This window comes from Polyodon spathula, chromosome 13 (assembly GCF_017654505.1).
Source record: "Polyodon spathula isolate WHYD16114869_AA chromosome 13, ASM1765450v1, whole genome shotgun sequence".
NCBI classification, from domain to species: domain Eukaryota; kingdom Metazoa; phylum Chordata; class Actinopteri; order Acipenseriformes; family Polyodontidae; genus Polyodon; species Polyodon spathula.
Window position 1 is genome coordinate 33780047 of NC_054546.1, and position 19241 is coordinate 33799287.

A 19241-nucleotide genomic window follows, 5' to 3' on the forward strand; every position below is an offset into this window, starting at 1 on the left:
ACCATATTGTCCCTCTGAGGAGACAGGCAGAGCTCGAGAACCACAGCATGGATTTCTGGATTATATTTCAAGTTATTGGAGATGGAATGTGTTAGAACAGTGGAACAGGATCAATCCGGTCCCGGTTTGACCTGTAGCCCCAAGGCAAGGTGAAACTCTCCCTGCCAGCTGGTTAATGTATCAACCAGTTGGGATTAAAGGGGACTGGTGAGCAGGGTCTGTCCTCTTCCAGTAGAGGTCAAGGCTGCTGAATCAGCCCTGGACAGAGTGAGGTCAAGCCCAGCGCTGTGTGTGAATTTAAGGTTCCAAAAATGTTTTCCTTCTATTGAATAACATTTTTCAAACCTTTAACCCACAACTCTGGTTGGTTTGAAACACCCTCACATCAGTTTTAAGTGACTTTGCAACTGTTACAAGGCATACAGGCTGCAAATGTACTGATCGTGTGAATGTACTTGCAGAATAAAGTAAGTGCAACATCAAATCAAGTCCCGCAGGACAGTGGTCCTCGGTTTAAAAAAAAAATAAAAATGGAGGCCCACGTTGGTAACTGCAAAATTGTTGTGGACCTCGTGGCCAATATTATAAAAATGTAAAAACAATCTCAAAAAGTCATTCAAAAATCACTTAACTCAAATACTGATGTTGGCTACAAATTCTAGAGTTCTTGGAAAATAGGAGAGATCCCTAGGGGCCACCTGTAGCCAGCCAAGGTGAGAATGGTATAAACAGAGTTGGTATGGTTATCCTGCTACACTAGCCATGCAGAGCTGAACAGCATGTTCTGCATCTCTGCTACCTCTCCCACAGGTATTGGAGGATGTCTTCCAAGGATTGGCAGCGGTTCTTGTGGCTTGAAACCAGGATTTATCTAGGATTTCCAGAAGTTTCAATTTGCCCTCAGCACTCTGGGGAAACTTGCTGTTACAAGGTCAGCTTGGTGACGGCCAGCAGATTGAAAATAGTATCCCCTGAGCAGGTGATCTGCTGTTGGCATTCCCCATGGGATTTTACTTATTCCCACGTTACACTGAGAACTATATTCAAACTGAGGCTGTATTATACAATCTCTGTAATCCCAGGAAATAAACATAAAATGGTGACTTGAATGTAATTTTAGAGCTTATTAACAATTTTTATTTATTTCAACCAAACTCGTTGCAAAAGATCTGGTTACGGTCTGATTGAATCGTGGTTACATATGAACACCAGATTTCATAATGCAGGGTAGTTGTCCCAGGAGAAGGATTAGAATACAAATGATGTAACTATATGTGCTCAAGATTAGTGTCGGGCCAGGTATTCATTACCTTTTTACTTCTCTTTTTATAACCGATAGTTTTATTATTTGATTTGTGTTATCTGTTTGGAGAGGAGGTTCTAAGGTGGTTGTAAGCTGTTCCATTGTCTAGTCTTGACTGGATCAGCAGGGGTTCATAACTCAATGTTTTAAGTAAAAAGTCAATGTTATTTTCTGGCTCGACATTTCCTCTGAAATGCCATTGTTTTAGATGTTCTGCGTAAATGGTAGAATTCTATATACTATCCTCAAACAAGTATTGGAACCTAATGTAAAACAACTGGGATTGGTTCATTTGTGTCCATGCAAGATAGCATTCTCCTCATGCAATGAATGAGAAATCTTTTAATGCGCAAACAGTGGTTCATCAAAATAGTGCACTTCCTATAGTAAGCCTTCTTTACCATGCAGCTGCACGTACATACGTTTGAAAAAAAAATACTGCATATTTTTTGATTTTTTTTTTTTTTTACAGAATTATTTTTTCTGTATGGCTAATAATACAAATAACAGGTAAAAGTTTGGTTTGAGGGTACATACATACTTTGTTTTATAGAATGAAAACACTGAAATAGCAATACTGTTGGAAAATAAGTGAATATGGTTACAAGTACATCATTTGAGAAAGAGTGAGAAAGACAGGTGTTACTGTATAACCACTACACTGCTTATGTCCCAGCTGTTTGGGGTAGAGAAGGCCACTCTACAAATACAGATTTAATAACTAAACCTTCTACTATAATATAATACACAGTACAGCTTGCTGGTGTGTCGTGACAATCAAGTCATCATTTGTTGTCTTTATTGACTTGGCGGGCTTGCATCTACTGTAAGTTGATTGTATCCCTAAGCAGTGTTTGCTGTACCTGTGGGTCTTTTAAAAGGATGGAACATGAGATCAGAGAACAGGTTATGTGTGTGTCAGTAAACCGTGGGTCCCATTGTGTGTGTATCATAAAAACTGATTTATAAGAGCAGACAGCAGATTTTAGTGGTAATGTTTTCATTTGTTACCTAGTGCATGTACAGTCATGGTAACTTACTGAACTATAGCAAGCTATACATTGAAAACAAAACACTCCCTAATAATTAAATAACCAATAGCCCACAAGGCAATCCAGCTAATGCCACACAAAGCCTAAAAACTGTGGCAAACAAGTATCCATTGTCTAGAATGTACATGTTTTTGTTTGTTTTTTCCAAGGTAGCTTGTACTGGCTCCAAGTGTTGCCTCAGATTTCAGTAAATAAAGGGCTTGTGCTTGAAGTTACGAATTTGTATGTTTTTTTTTAAACTGTGGGTTCAAATGGCATCTCTGTACCGTACAACGTTTTTTGTGCTGTACGTGCACAAATGTGTGAGTGGTTTACAATTCTTCTCTACAGATTTGCAGGTAGAGTGTAGGAAATTGCCAAGACACAAAGTGAATAAACTCAACTTTAACCTGTACATTTTAAAATATTAATGTCAATTTATTTGTGTTTTGTTTTTATCTAACAATGATGATGGAATATTGTACTTTGTGGAGAAGTGTGTAGTCTTTTGTTTGGTAATGCTTCTTAATATATTTCTTTTGAGAATAGTACCACTTGTATCCAGCAGGGTTTAGAAAACTGTGTTAGTCTGTGCTGTAAGACTGCTGTCTAAGCTGGTATTTGAACAATGCAAAGCTCCCTCCCACTGCTCTCCTTTTCCTGTGGCTGTACACACATTGAAGCCATTTACTGTACACTGGTACTGGGGAGGCCTCATCCCTGCTCTAAAAGACATCCTTCAAAAGCTGCCTTTATTGTCCATCGCAACTCCCCTCTCAGCAACGTACATTAGCATACAAAGGGACCTACTATATTCTTATTTTGTCAGCCCAGCCCTGTTGCGTTGGAAATGATATACAGTACACAGCTTTGTGTTCAGGACCCGTCTCCAGGGAGACACTTTCCCAGAAAGCTGCCAATTTACTTAGAACATTGTTCTATTTTTCAAACCTTCTTTGTGTGCACTGTGACACAAATGCTGCAATTTCTTTAGAATTGCTATTGCTGTTCTTCCCTGCAATAAAATAGCAGCATCTCATTTCAAGTAAGACCTTAATAATGTACCCCTCCACTGTTGAAAAAGAACCTCTTTTTTACAGATTACATCTCTACAGTTATTGAAGCACTGTAAATGCTGATAAAATGCAATTCTGCTTTAACAGGTGAACACATGGCACTGGTTTAATGTACATTAACAGTTTTGTAATATTATTAGTTGTTTGTCACTGTTTTTTAGGCTTTGTGTAGCTGTAGCTCGATTTGCCTTGTGGCTACAGGTTATTTAATTATTAGTGTCCACTTCTCACATGCACAAGTACTGTAGGTAACAAATTAAAACATTGCTACTAAAACCTGCTGTATTTTCTCACAAATATTTTGTTTTTTACTCTTTGCTGTCTAAGACTGTATCTTCCCAACACTATCTAAATAACCCAAAGAGAATGGATTTCTTAATTTTAGCATGGGGCCGAGCTTCATTCAAAATAAGCAGCACTGTTTGCATTTACCATGGTTTACCATACTTTTCTGTTGCTTTGCTATGCGTCCCTGTTTTTACTATGGTGTCAGTACAAGAGAAAATATCAACCGATTTAAAAGAACCTTAGCCTTTTATTTTGTGTAAGGGCGATGAGGTGTTATTGTTGGCAATATTTCATTCCTGTGGGCATTTCTCTGCTGGGAAACAGGTTGTTTTTAAATAAAGGTGCTTGATCGCATGCATGGATGGGTAGGAGCAATGATGTATTCATATCCTGTCCAGTTCTGGAATCTTTTGAGGCTGAGTGGTTCTCCCGGTTTGGATGCACGGTCCACTGAAGTACTTTATGACCTTGCGACTTGGGAGAACAAGTCCTATACAGAAGGAATTAAGATAATATACATAGAAAGAAACACATTTTCAATAAGGTGTACATTTACTTCAAATGTTTAATACATGTTTGTAGTACTGTATTAATACAGAACCTACATTGATACAAAAGCACAATTGAATTAATCCCATGGGGCTTCAGTGGAACCTCTCACTGGTTCTGCACAGGCTAAGATGAGTACTGTGTTCAGTCATTGGGGAAATATACAATTTTGATCAAAAATAAGATAATACAGTTGTTACTGTATGTGTGTATATATATATATATATATATATATATATATATATATATATATATATATATATATATATATACACACACACACACATATATATATATATATATATATATATATATATATATATATATATATATATATATATATATATATATATATAGTAAGATAGCAGGGAGGGGGTTGGGATTCCTCCCTGCTAAAATATGTGAGAATGCACTGTGGGTGAATGGGCTAAGGGTTTTTTTAATGGGTTAATTGTTTTTATTGTTTAGATAATCCCCTGCACCTGGTGCTGACTGTAAATTGGAGCCAGGTGCAGGGAATTTAAGAGAGGCAGCCAGACTGCTAAGGGCTGCTGAGGAAAGAGCCTGACTGTGTGTGAGTGAGAGCAGTCGTACCAGGAAGGTTGTGTGGAATGTAAGTTTAAGTTGTGTGACAGGTAAACGGCTTAGCCGTCCTGTGGTCAGTGAAGGACCAGTATCTGTTTAGTTAGTGCTCCAAAGGGAGTTAGGTGTTTGTTTCTGTTTTGTTTTCTTTTCATTTGTGTTTATTAAAAGTGCTCATCAGCGCTGAAAAATCAATTTCTGTGTATTGGGTCAGTTCTTAAAGGGGCAACGAACTACGTGAGTTGCGAGGATCTTTTACAATATATAATGTACAGTTTTTGTTTCTGACTGAGTTTTGCCAGGAATGTGAAATAATTTAGTAAACAGACACCAAGGAATTCATGATTTGAGGGACAGCGTAGCTTTTAAAATCCACCAGTAATACCTACGCAAAAATACACCGCTACTGGTACTCCTGAGTTTAGTTTGTTCTTCACACGCTCAGCTTCTCTGGGAGAGATCCACAGTGTGAATAGACTCAAGGGACTTGTGCTAAGGGCTGCTGCTGGATCCACCTTCAATGTGCAGAAATGCTAAGCAGAGGCATGGATGTGGCAGCATTTTCAATTCTCGTGCCGATTCCCATGGAGCACATGCGTCTAACTCTTTTTAGAAGCTGGGGTTGTGGTCTGTTAAAGAAAGAGTTCTCAACCTTTTTGCTTCTGGTGTAGCCCACGGGTGTGTAGCAGCTTCAGTTCAGGAAAATAAGTGTTCCATTTGTTGAGTAGACCAGAGAGATGTGCTGCCAGCTGCGTTTTGATTACGTCAAAGTCAGTGTTTGGTTCCTGAATGAAAGAATGTAAGAACTCAAACAGATCAACAGTTCCCCCACAGACACGAACTTTTTAGAGTTGTAGTTTCCTTATGAATGTGTCAATTCTTTCAGGCTGGGCATAGTTTTATTCAGCTTATTGATTTCACTTACGTCTGTGAAGTAACCCAGTTTTGCCAGCCACATGCCATCTTTTAGCACTTTGGCAAGTTTGAGTTTCTTATCGGCTACGAAAGTATGTACCTTGAGATTAAATATAAGCCTAAGCATTCTGCCTCGAGGTAGCTATCTCACCTATATGCATAAGCAAGGAATGTTGCTCTGCGCCTACTTTTCACAAAGTGCAGCAAAACACCTGGAGTTTGTTGCTGTGGATTTAGTAATAGTGTTAGTGCTGTGTTCCAAACACTGAAGACCTGGTTCAATATCTTTTGTAGCAATCACCTCTTGGTGTAAAAAGCAAAGTGTCCAGATAGCATGAGGTTCTACTGCTTTTATTTTTTGCACAACACCAGAATCCTTTCTGGTCATTGCTGCGGCTGCATCACTGCAGACCCCAGTGCAATTAGTCCAGCTGATTTCTGCTGAAGTCATAAAGTCATCTAAGAGTTTGAAAATATCGTCTGACTTTGTTGTTGTCTTGAGCTCCTTGCAAAACAAAAAGTCTTCCTTTATTCCCTTATTCCATACTTACCGAACATGGCGAGTAAATGGGACATTTTAGAAATGTCTGTGGATCCATCAAGTTGTAGCAAAGTCATTGTAATGCAGCCGATGCGTCATTTCACAGTGTCATTTCACATTGGTATTTGTGCCAGTTCCTGCTCGCCAAACATTTCCTTTACAGCTTCAATGGCACACGGCATTATCAACTCCTCAGCAATCGTATGCGATTGTTTTTGCTTAGCAATTTTCTGCACCACTATGTTTGACACTACAAGCTTCTTATCCGCAGTAGTTGTGGATTTCGTTACAGATGTAGTACCAAGCAGTTCCTTAGCCTTTCATTCAAAAAATGAATGTTGTTTATTTTTATGTATTTTTTGGCACTGCTTGTTAATTGCATGTCTCTGTAATTTGTAGGATTTTAAACATTCATTGGACAGCACAGATTACACACTGCGGTTGAGGTATATCTGCACTTCCAGTACAAATAAAACCAAAATTCACTAGGTGTCTTCGTATTTCCTTGATTTTGCAGGGTTAATAACAACCACTGTTCTTCAGCCCTTACGGTTGAACTTCTTCATGGAAGTTCTGTATCATCATTCTGTGTGTTTCCAAAGATTTTTCCTCTGCTTTGAAGTCTGTCATACTCCTGTTGTAATAGCTCTATTACGCCACACTTACCTAAGAACATGTTGCGTAACCTGAGAACGCGTTAATTCTTCATATGCTTTTGACATGCTGAAGCTAATAGGTTTTGGCGTGTCATAAGCATGCAGGGAAAATAGCACATTCTTTGGAGAACCCCCTGAAACCCTGTACCCCTGTTTGAGAACCCCTGTCTTAAGGAATGCAGCAACAGTCTGGATCCAGGCTAACAAACTATATTACTTTACAATACAGGAATGGCATGATGGGACTTATCTACCCAACACAGTAAGGGTCTCACTAGCCATCTGGTACATTGTGATACTGGCTCGGAGAAAGCCATAAATGATGACTCAAGTAAAAACCAAAAAAAAAAAAAAAAATCTATGATTAACATCACTGATGGGATGCTGAATGAATAATCTGAGGCCTGAAAAACGTTTTACATTATGTACTCCTAGATGGCCATATTAGGACACTGCATGGTTATCAACAATGCCCCCTTTAGCCAGATGACTTAATGTATCTATTGTTCTGTAGTACCACAATTCAGACCTACGATGACTAGATAAACCACAGCAACTGTGGATACGTTGTAGCTCAAGCTAAGCAACTTCATGCCAGTTCTGTATATTATCTTTAGCCCACTCTCACTACTTTATCAATCAAATATGCTTTTCACCTCTGAGGTTCTCACAAGTGGCATGCAGTGCCGTTCAAATTGCAGACTTGGTGCTACCAACTATTATTCAAGGAGCAAAACTAGTTTAAAGTATCCAGTGGGCTAGCATATGCAAGCAGTTTATCTTGTATTGCTATTAATACTGGATTAATTTCAATAGTGAAGGCTAGACGATCATTAGAACTAGATCACTAAATCAATTTATATGTCATTTATGGATATGCAGACTAGTTCTTATTTGTTATAAAGAGCTCTTCAGTTGTTTGAATACTTAATTATATATATTATAACCTATATATTTCTGTTTCAGACGGTGCAAGAAAGAAGGAAAGACGCAAAGTCAGAACAGACAAAGGAAGACCAGACAGGAGCCAGCAGGTGTAGCAGCGTCAACACAGAGACGGTAAGAGAGTGCAGCTACAGACAGTCACTGCAAATCTTAACATCCTTATTATAAACAGGAACCAGAGACAGAAACTCAAACAGATTGCACAACTTACAAATACATTCCATTACAGAATCTTCCTTTACTCTAATTCCTATGATAAAAATGTATCCAACGATCAATACTCAGTGAATGGCATCCAGTTTCTTAACTCCATATTATCACTGGCATCCTTAACACCAATCCCCATTTCCTTGGTTAAGGATATACAGTAGATTTTTCAACTACAATATTAAATAAATCCATAAATCAATAAAGCTGCGTGGAACTGAACTACAGCACAAAAAATGTTTTTTGTAGCAGCAGTTTTACATTGATAACATTGTTAAAGTCTTTAAAATCTTAGAAGTAGTTGATATAGCTAACCTGAACCTATAGTATGAGCACAGTAGAGAAACCAGGACCAGATGACAAATTAAGTGCAGATAGACTTAGGACAGGCGCTTCTTCACACAGAGTGGTGAGTGTATGGAATAGTCTTGTTGTTAAGACACTGTGTACTCTCAGCATTAATAATTATAATTCCAGTGAAATATGCTCTTTAGTTACACTACTCCACAGGGAGTTGGCCTGTTTAATGTTATGAGAAGCAGTGAATGGGAAAGTTGATGCATGTTTTTCAGGGTTTAATGGCACAGGGGTGTGACTGGGTGTGGTAATTGGCTTAAACGTGGCTAATGAGGACATCTACTGACATTCAGTTCCCCTGATCTTTTGTGACATATTCCAACTGGCAGGTATAAATAGTCATCGGCCAGTCTACATGAGGCTGCTGAACAGAAGGAAGCAGAAGAGATGTACTCTGTTTTTGAGTAGCCATTCTTTTTGTAAGTACTGTGCTGTGCTTGCGTTGTAAAAAGTGTACGTTTCCCAGTTAGGGAAACGGAATTGGACATTCTAAAGTGGGGAGAAAAGCAGGAGCAAAATAATTGTGTACTCAAAATTCTGAATTTACAGGAAAACTGTGCCCTTGATTTCCCCTCTCTTACTGGTTTTAGTCCTCTTTGTTAAAGGGGAGGTGATCATGGAAAGGCAGAAGGGTTTCACAGCTGGAGAGTTTGCACAAGGTGATGAGGTATATGGAGGCTCCACAGGTGCCAATGAGTCTGTTGTTTAGTCAAACTCAAGGGAGATAAAGCTGATGGGTTGAACTCTAGCAGGGCTTTCATTCCGACTGCAGCAGGATGTCTCAGTGCTGGAACATACTGACTCTTAAGCTGATTTACAATGCCAAGTACACCTTTCTTTTAAATAACTTGTCTTATGCATTTTTAAGACAATCACAGTATTAAACTGTGTGGTTTGTAGCAGCTTTATGTAAGTAAGATCAGAATTTAATGTGAGAAGATTACTGTCTACTGTGACTGAGACACACTACTGCAGGTGTTGAGAATAGAGTAATGATACAGCACAGATCAATATCTACAGTTACCATGGGTTCATCCTCTTCTAAATAACAGTAGGCCAAATTAATTAATTGAATGCCATTGTAGTCAGGTTTCTAAAGAACATGGGGGGAAAAAAATGATTTAATCAAAAAGATAAAAAGGTAAACCAAATAATTGCTTATAGAATCTAAATGTGTTCTAGTTAGTTTGATCACAGCAGGTTCTATTTTAAATAGCACTGTCGGATTGGTATTGATTCATACACAGTACTAATAATAAATAAGGGAAGCAGATTGCATTGTTTTGTTTGAAGTAAATTACATGTTTTATTCTATTTAATTAGTGCTGTAACACTGAGGCTCGCCACACAGGCAGACTCTGGTTCTTTTATCTTCTAAACCACGAGCCAACACAGGTTTGAAAGAAAAGCACTGACGTGCACATTCATTTTATTACAAATAAAAAGAAACAAAAAGAAAACAAACGCCTAGCTCCTTCGAAGCGCTAACTAAACATTTGTCAGTTCCCTGACTGACTCGCAGGATGTCTAAGCTGTTTACCTGACAAATAATAAACATACATTTACAACACAAGCACAACACGTTACTTACAGAAAGAACGGCTACGCAGAAACAGTAGACTGGCCGATGACTATTTATACCTGCCAGTTGGCTCTAATTCTCAGTAATTGCCAACTGGCAATAACAAATAATAAACAAATTAGGGATTTTCAGCCATGACCTTCTGGGAGATGTAGTCCTGTGTTCCCCCCCGGATTGCACTTTCTCACAATACCTAACAACTTTCATTTTCTTAAAGGTATTTACTCGGAAAATACAAACATTGGCATACCCCTGTGTCACAGAGACGGCCGAAGTGGGTGGCGTCAGAACCAGGAAAAGGAATGAAATACACAAAACACAGGACGGATGAAATTAAATGATGATGGCGCTGGCTGGTGCCGGTTTATTGTAAAATAAAAGGGTTTAAGAAACAAAAGACAGGACACGGCACTTCGCGCCTAAATAAACAGGCAAACAAAACGAATAGACACGGACAAAACACAGAGTGGACGAACGCTACACAAACAATTGAAATCTCAATCTCTCTCGCTCTCCACTCCCGAACACCCAACCGCGAGTATGTGACAACGTGCATCTATATATACTGTTGTGCTGGGATTCAATTAACAATTAATTATTCACTTGAATCCCAGCACGTGGATTAAAAAGTGCAATTCCCCGTGCTCACATATTACTACATTTTACTTGCACGTGAAGTGCTGTGCAATCCTCGTGCCTAAATACACATATACATTTTTAAACACTCGTGTTACACAGACCCGTTTATATCCCGTGTACCAATGTCTATACACCAACATTTAAACACACCACACGCAACACATAACAGATAATATACACAGGGGCGGGCACTTTGTCACACCCTATTATTCACACACAACTTTTTTTTTTGTGAAAGAAAACTAAAACTGTGTGAAAGATTTTATAATTTATATATATATATATATATATATATATATATATATATATATATATATATATATATATATATATATATATATATATAAAATATATATGACAAAAGGACTGAGTTAGATTGTATCTTTCCAATTGTTTAACATATGCAGTTTCCTTTCACCAAAAATGGGTGCAAATTACATTTTGATGTAAAGATCTAAAAACCTTTGCTATTAAGACCATACAAAGGGTCTAAAATGTTTTATTTCCAGTAAGGTGTGTTATTTTTGAGTGACGACAGACTCGCCCATAAAGACTTCATAATAGATTAAGTTCAAACTGAAAAAGGCTTTAGCCAAAATGAAAATGGATACCTCAAGCTTGGGTGAGTGAAGTTCTGACTGAGCCAAAATTGAATTTCTGTCACTCCTTAGGATTCTTGTGGATCAGGTTAGAGGGTTAGTCTGCAATGGTGTTGAATGCAGTGTATGTATGGAATCTGGTTTATTAAAATGAGGCAAGTTAGCATTCAGTTGTCACTGCCAGAACTGCTTCAAATGTCACATAGCAGGCTCTTTAATGGGGAGCCCTCGCCCCAGCTGTGCTTATTATGTATTATTTTGTTGTATTGTTTGTTTTGTAATTACTTTATGCAAGGTTTTGTTATTGTTGTTTTGTATATATTTGGGCACTGGTGTTTTAGGTCGGCAGGGAAGAGTTAATTACCTTCCCTGCCAAATCACTTAATAAGCAGTTGAGTCCCGGCTCAGCTGCAGAAAAAGAGGCAGTTTTTACTCACTCGAGGTTGGTTGTTGAGAAAGGTGGAACTCAAAGAAAAAATAAGAACTAAGAATTATAAAATATAAGCAGTTGCTACTCGTGCTTGGAGCAGCACGATCAGGGGTTAACGGTCCGGACGTGCATTCCGTTCCAGAATGGCGTTCCGTCTCTTCAGGATTCCGTTCCTGGTCTTCTGATTGAAAGTAGGATTCCATTCCCCTTACATGGGCCATGACCACTCCACCTCTTCTAAAATCCCAATTTAACCACTGAGCACAATACTTGTTTGATTAGTGTTTGTTGTTTGTTTGGGGGTTTTTTGGCCAACGTGCCGTTTTGTTTGCTCAGTGTTTGTTGTTTTGTTTAATTATTTTATTTAATAAATCTGCATACCCGTGCTTCACTCACCAAACTGTGTCCTGCCTTTCCTGAGCTGAGGTCACCCACAAGCCATCTTGCCACACTACTCTGTTACTCTGTTGTTGTAGCAGTGCTGGGCTGGCCAAAGTTTCCATTCCATTCCTGGGGCTATATTTGTCAATCATGCACATTCTAAACCTCTGTTTTATTTTAAATCTCATACACAAAATATGAGATTTATCAGCATACAGCTTTGTGTGGAAATGTTCGTAGACTCGTGCACACTGGAGTATGTGTACGATTGTTTCCTTGTGTTAGAATGAAAAAAATGTAGCCCCTTTTATTCAGGATAAAGTTATACCATCATTGCATAAGTAAAAACAATAACGTGCATGGCTGAAATTTGACATGTGTATGTAGTTATCCTGCTATTATAATTATTATCCACACAGTGATATCAATGTTGATTATCACCACCATGAGTATTACAAACCATGTCATTGATAGTCCTCTCTGTCGTGTGAAATTGCAGAATAATACAATAAGTAGAAACCGATGTGCATCCTGTTAACACATAAACTTTTTTAGTATAAATAGAATAATTGTAAACCACTTGAAAATGGCTGATCTCACCCTCTTGGAAGACTTTGTAATGCTGCTTTTCATTGAGAGAGAGAGTGTTTAGGGGTCGTTATGACTTATTTGCACAAAGCACAGAAACACTTTTTGCAAGATCCTGCTTTCCCAGTGAAGTCCTGTTGGAATTGTGCAATGTGTTGAGACCTCGGCTACACAGACTAACCCAAGCGCCCTCATCCCATTCCTGCACACATGCAAGCCATGTCTACTCTTGGCTTTTTGGCCACTGGTACCTTTCAAAGACAGATTGGAGACATAAATGGTTATTTCACAAGCCTCTTTTGCACTGATGCCAGTGGTTTTGGACTCCATCATTGCCCTTTGTCCTCAGCAAAATACTTTGTGACCGAAGCTGATTTGCATTAAAAGCAAACCTTGCGGGAACCTTCAACAGTGAAGATATTTTTGTAGATAGCCGCCCCATTGATGTAATCTCCCAGTCTGTTTAATGGTTGTGTGTTTAAAGTTCTTGATTATCATTTGAAGGAGGCAGCCTACAAAATACAATTCAGCACAACTTTCTGACATCGCAAAGAAATAGATTCTGTTTTCAGAATTGATAAAGTGCAATTCAATCTGGTGCATTATTTGTAGTACATGTATAAGTTTTCTACACAAAATAGGAATTAGAAAAGAGCAATGGCTGTTAAAACATAATGTTTTACAAGTCCGTATTTGACTAGAAGTGGACTCGATAGGTTACTGATGAGAGATTTCAACAGTATTAAAAAGCTATTAAGTTTATTTTAAAAATAAGTCATTTAGAAAGAAGCTTCTCTATAAATATGGCAGTTTTGTGCAGAAGGTAGATATAAGTGAGTTTGAGAACCTGTTCAGTGTGCTGGGAGAGAGGCCTTTGCCCCTGTACTGTATATTGGAATTGAATTGCTGATAGAGGTAACAGCTCTTCCGGTCATTTACCCACAGACTAACGTCCTTATCTCAAAAGCCTTGTTATTGCAGAGAACAGAGCTATAAATGGATAACAACAGTGCTGTACCAGTCACTGTCCCTCCCTGGAGCTACTTTTGAAAAAAAAAAAAAAAAAAAACTGCTTTCCTAGAAAAAGGAGAACATTTCAGGGTACCATTCTGTCTTCCTGGTTTACATTGTTATAGAGGAGACAATTATCTATTCATGGAAAAGTGGGCAATAGACCTCCCACCAGCAGTCATTCTGCGAATGATTTACAGTCTTTTAGCCTGTGGTGTCACTAACATTTTTCATGTTTGAGCAAGTGTAGACCTGCCAACTATAAAGACGTACAGTATCAACTGGATTCTCAATCCTGGCAGATACAGTATTGAAATCAGTAATCAGAGCGCCCTCTGCTGATGTCCAAAAGAGAGGATAATGTTGTAAAAACATATTGACATGTAATGCCAGCCGGTTACAATTTTATATATAACACAAAATAGCACATTATATTTTCTATGAGCCATAACCACTTGTTCTACTTAGCAACGATTAACATTTACGTTACATATGCTGCGGTCAAAGCACTCTACCACCCCCTTGAATGCTATGGGCTTGCTGTTCTACAGGACCTGGTGAACTGGACAAAGCCCCTGTTGTGGCAGGTAGGACACCTGGGGGAGAAGTACGATGAGTGGGTGCACCAGCCCGTCGACCGGCCCATTCGCCTCTTCCACTCTGACTTCATCGAGGCCTGCTCCAAAACCTCCTGGTAGGAAGGGGGGTGATGGGGAGAGTGCGGTTCAGCTAGATCACTGGGTCATCAAGGGCAGTTCAAATATCTTCACTTCCGCCGGGAGAACAATGCACCTGTAGATATAGTATCCAGGGCCATAGTTGCTTATAGTTACAGCATTAGAAGTGTTAGCTACTGTCAGGGAGTACAATACAAATTGATTTTTATATAGCACCCTCCACACCATGGCATCCCAGAGTGCTGTACAAAGTTAAAAACAAAACACACACACACACATATATATATATATATATATATATATATATATATATATATATATATATATATATATATATATATATATACACACACACACACACACACACACACACACACACACACACAAATATAATATACTCCAGTTACAACCAATTATACAAAAATACATTTAAAAAAAGTAGGTTTTGAATTTAGATTGATATAAGCAGCTCTCGCAATGTCTTAACACAGACTATTTTTGTTTGTGCCAGAAACTATTGTACAATTCACTTTTTTAACGGTATGGAAAATAATAGCCCTTCAAACAGGTTTGTGTCCATCCACAAACGAGAATCCAAAGTGCTGTGCATATCTTACAAAGAGATCTGTATGCGAAGATCTAAATGAAGTAAGGCAGTTTTTAAATCTTCTTCTTCTACTCTCTCTCTCGTACAGGTACATGGTCCCTGCAGTCTGGTTACCCATGGTATTGTACCTGAGCTGGTACTGCTTTACATTGCTGGCCCAGGGAGACACAAGACTCTTCACTACTTTTACATCAGGTAGGTAAAAAAAAAAAAAAAAATACACGTATATTTTGCTCAAAAGTGTTGAACTATAAGTTAATTTATTGTTTTATCTCTTATATTTGATAGGTGATTTTGTATTTGTTTATGTAACATACCTGCCTCTCTTACATATTTTAATTGGTTACATTTTTGGCAAAATTAACCATATACATTTTCATTTTTATTGAATGTTAGTGTTGCATGTCTTTTTCCTGACTCTGTTTTTATTGTAATGGGAGGAGTTCATGTTAATGGATTCATATTTCATTATTAATATTTTGTGATGAGGCTCCAACCATGGTGGTTATGTAACATTTTTCAATGGGTGGAACATGTGATTCACCAATCAGGGAGCAGCATCTCTGCCTGCCGTTTTGTAAAGACAAATGATAAACGCTATTTCAAATAACAAAATGAAAAATAAACCTCACTTAAAAGGCTTACATTTAAATACCAGATGTTTTGATTCTAGTTTTGTGAAGTTGAACAGCAATTTCCAGAGTGAAATACTATAAACCTCTCCCCCATTTAATGTTTTAAATGCATGGTTTAATAATTCCAAAGTAAGTAATTCATTGTGTTCAAGTAATTCACTGGTCACATGTTAGCTGCATTTGAGACAGTCCATTCCCATGCATGCTCACGTAACTCCTTGGTTGTGTCCTCCTGTCTCTGTTCATGTTGTGTCCGTCACAGAGTACACTATCCTCGTGCACAAGTACAGCTTCCCCTTCTTGTTCCTGCTGGGCATGTTCATATGGTCTCTAGTAGAGTACCTTATCCATCGCTTCCTGTTCCACATGAGACCTCCAGCCAGTAATTATTACCTCATCACACTTCACTTCCTCTTGCATGGTCAGCACCACAAGGTAAGCCATCTCCAGTGCTGAGGAGTTGCCATGGCACCAGAGGGTTACAGAGGATTTAGATTTTTAAAAACAATAGATCAGGACAAAATTGTTATGCATTATTTTGTATAATTAACAAAAGCCACATGGCATCTTTGCTCTGCTGCTGTAAAAAAAAATGTTTTTTTTAACCAAAGCAAAGATGCCAAACATAATGTGTTTTGTGTAAATTATATTCAGTTTTCAGTTATTTTAATGAAAGGAGTAGTTCATTATCTCATTGTACCTGTTCAACCTGGAGTGGAATGGCCCTCCAGGACCGTGACTGGACACCCCTGCTTTATCGTGTGGTATCTCACCCTAGCCTCACAGCCGGTTGTTTCTCAGTCCCATGCATTTCTCATTACAGTCCCCATTCGATGGCTCTCGTCTGGTCTTCCCTCCAATCCCGGCCTCCTTTGTAATAGGGGGTTTCTACATCCTCGTCCGTGTGCTGATGCCCTTGGGCCTGGGCCTCTCTGTCTTTGTGGGGGGACTCTGTGGCTATGTGGTTTATGACATGATCCACTACTACCTGCACTATGGTTGCCCAAAAAAAGGAAGCTACCTGTATGGGCTGAAGGCCTACCACGTCAAACACCACTTTGAGCACCAAAGATTGGGTGAGACTATGCTTGCAGGTCTTTCTGCAGCGTTTAATATTAAGCGTCATTGTAAGATTTTATAATATAACTCTTCACACATTTTTGTATCAGAATTGATTTAAATACACCATTTCACAAACCATGTGTTATTCAAAGAACAATGTAAATAGATATATAATGATTTTAAAAAAATTACGCTTGAGTAACAGTCTTTAGAAACAAGTGCATTACTGCAGCAGTTGCACATCTGTTGACATGCAGCTGTGGTATGAGGCCTGTAAGCTGTGTGTGTGTTTCTCTTGGCAGGTTTTGGAATCACCACCCGTTTTTGGGATCACCCTTTCAACAGCCTCATTCCAGAGGAGACCTTCGGGAAAGACCACTGACTGCCAGGGACAGCACCTCCTTCTCAAGCCCCTCCCTCCCTCCCTTCTTCATACCCTCCTAGCGACTCGCCTCACTGGGTGGACGTCCCTACAAGCTGGTCCAGGGAGGAGATACCCATCTATGTTCTGTACATGTTCATGCCTTTGCATTTACTACTTTCTCCTCTCTTAAATCCTCCCTCATCTGTTTATCACCTAATCACATTCAATCCTAGCTAACCCCCATCCCCTGTAGTCTAACAATATATTTATTAACGGTTAAAAATAGCTTTCTTAATTATTTTTATTTACAGTACTGTTGATGTTTCAACACTGAACCATTGGGTTACACATGAGAGTACAAACCTGAAATCACTCGAATGTAAAGGGATGGTGGTGGTGAATCTGGATACATTGTTAAACAGGAAGCCAGCTACCCAGCAGATAAAGGAATAATTCAGACAACTGCTCTGCAACATGGCTTTATACAGAAAACAAGGAGTACCATAGAAACACAATTCTGAAGGCTATGCAGGATGTATGCCAGGTTTCTGAATTCTCAGGGCACCAAATGAGAACCAGTCTGTGTTCTGTCAACCACCTTGTACTACCCCAAAAAATAACTGATACTCATGATAATAGGACATTTATGACCAATCTGTTCTCGCATGTTGTTTAATTGGTTAAGATGCATTATGTTCTCCTGTTTGGTTATATCTTTTAGACTTGCCAAAAGTGCACAGACAATAGTCTACAGAGTGTCCTAGCATAAAGCAAAGCTACCAATGGAGTGTGAATAAGAGCAAGACAGACAGTTTAGTCTGTAGAGGATATACTGCTTCTTCTGTTAGGCTGCAGCATCTTTGCTCTCCTTGTAGATGGCGGGGTCCAGTTTCATGTGAAATTTCAGAAATACAAAGCCATAAAACCTGTGGATATTTTTGGGAGATATTCTGGCAGAGGATATGGAGCCTGATGTAGTTAAATCCCTTTTGTATAAAGCATAGGCTAGTTCAGCCCACTATACCCTTGAAGGTAGGGAAGTTGCCCGTCCCCAACACTGCAGTACATCTAACTTGAATTACAAAAAGATGTGAAAGTATTTTTAGGGAAAGTGGAGGCTTGAACTATTTTATTTCTGATTCACCTTTATTGTTTCTTAATTGTTCATAGTATTACTTCTTCACATAAGAGGTAATCCTAGGTGTCGGCCCATTATGTTAAAGAAATGCTAGTGCACAGGGAAATCGACACATGGCTGACTCCTCTGCATGCATTGGATTTGATTGCAAGGTCGTTGCAGTTGCTTATTGCAGAAACTGAACAAACAGAAACGTAAAAAAAGTCCACATGTTTTTATTTCTTTTTTCTGAGTTTTATAATGATGAATAAGCGTAAATGAAATTTGAGATTTATATCTTTAACTATAAAAGTATTTTTGTGTTATGTGTTTCCCAGTGGGTACTGGACCTTGCCTTCTCTCCTCCTCTCTAGTCCTATGTCCTCTTATACTGAGCATCTGCTTATTAGTCAAATTGACAAGACCAAATCAGGACAGGTTGAGTTGAGGGTGGGGGTGGTGATAAAGCAGAAATCCACTGTGGTAAAATAAAAAGACAGAAAATGTTCATGGTTAGGCAATAGCTTTGAGATTTGAGAAGTGGTAGGATTCTGTTAATGTAGGTCTGAGATTTTAACAGTGACAATACTAAAGATCACTTACACGCGTGTTCAGTGCAAACGGAGGGTCTACCTTTTACAATATTTTCAAAATCAAGCCTTCAGGGCTAACCAAGCTCTAACATATAAAAAAAATAATAATAATACAAAAAAAGATCTTTATCATAGTGGATTTCTGGTAAAACCAAATACACATGCAAAAACTCTGTTTTTTGAAGACAACACGTATAGCACATAGGCCATTATCACATCATTACACAACCCCTGATATATATATATATATATATATATATATATATATATATATATATATATATATATATATATATAATTTCTTTCTTTCTTACAGCTTCACATCACTTTCTGATAATCTGTTTACTACAAAATATATTTTTAAATTTTTTTTGGAACATAAAATTTCTATGTAAAAGTTGAACTGCAATTGTAAATAAATATTTGTATATTTAGAATTTTTTTTTATGAAGATTGTGTCGTCACTCCATCATAAGATAGTACAACCTACGTGTGAATGCAGGTTT

At 38.4% G+C, this 19241-nt stretch overlaps 1 protein-coding gene across 1 annotated transcript in view; it reads left to right on the forward strand.

Annotated features, from left to right (window-relative positions):
- The window catches only part of LOC121325699 (fatty acid 2-hydroxylase-like), a 42331-nt gene extending 23979 nt beyond the window's left edge, over positions 1 to 18352 (forward strand). Inside the window, exons 2-7 of the mRNA XM_041268561.1 lie at positions 7908 to 8000; positions 14232 to 14374; positions 15053 to 15159; positions 15862 to 16034; positions 16423 to 16675; positions 16964 to 18352. Coding sequence (XP_041124495.1) covers positions 7908 to 8000; positions 14232 to 14374; positions 15053 to 15159; positions 15862 to 16034; positions 16423 to 16675; positions 16964 to 17043 — 849 coding nt within the window. The 3' untranslated portion in view covers positions 17044 to 18352. The remainder of the gene's footprint in view (positions 1 to 7907; positions 8001 to 14231; positions 14375 to 15052; positions 15160 to 15861; positions 16035 to 16422; positions 16676 to 16963) is intronic.
- Positions 18353 to 19241: the final 889 nt, after the last annotated feature.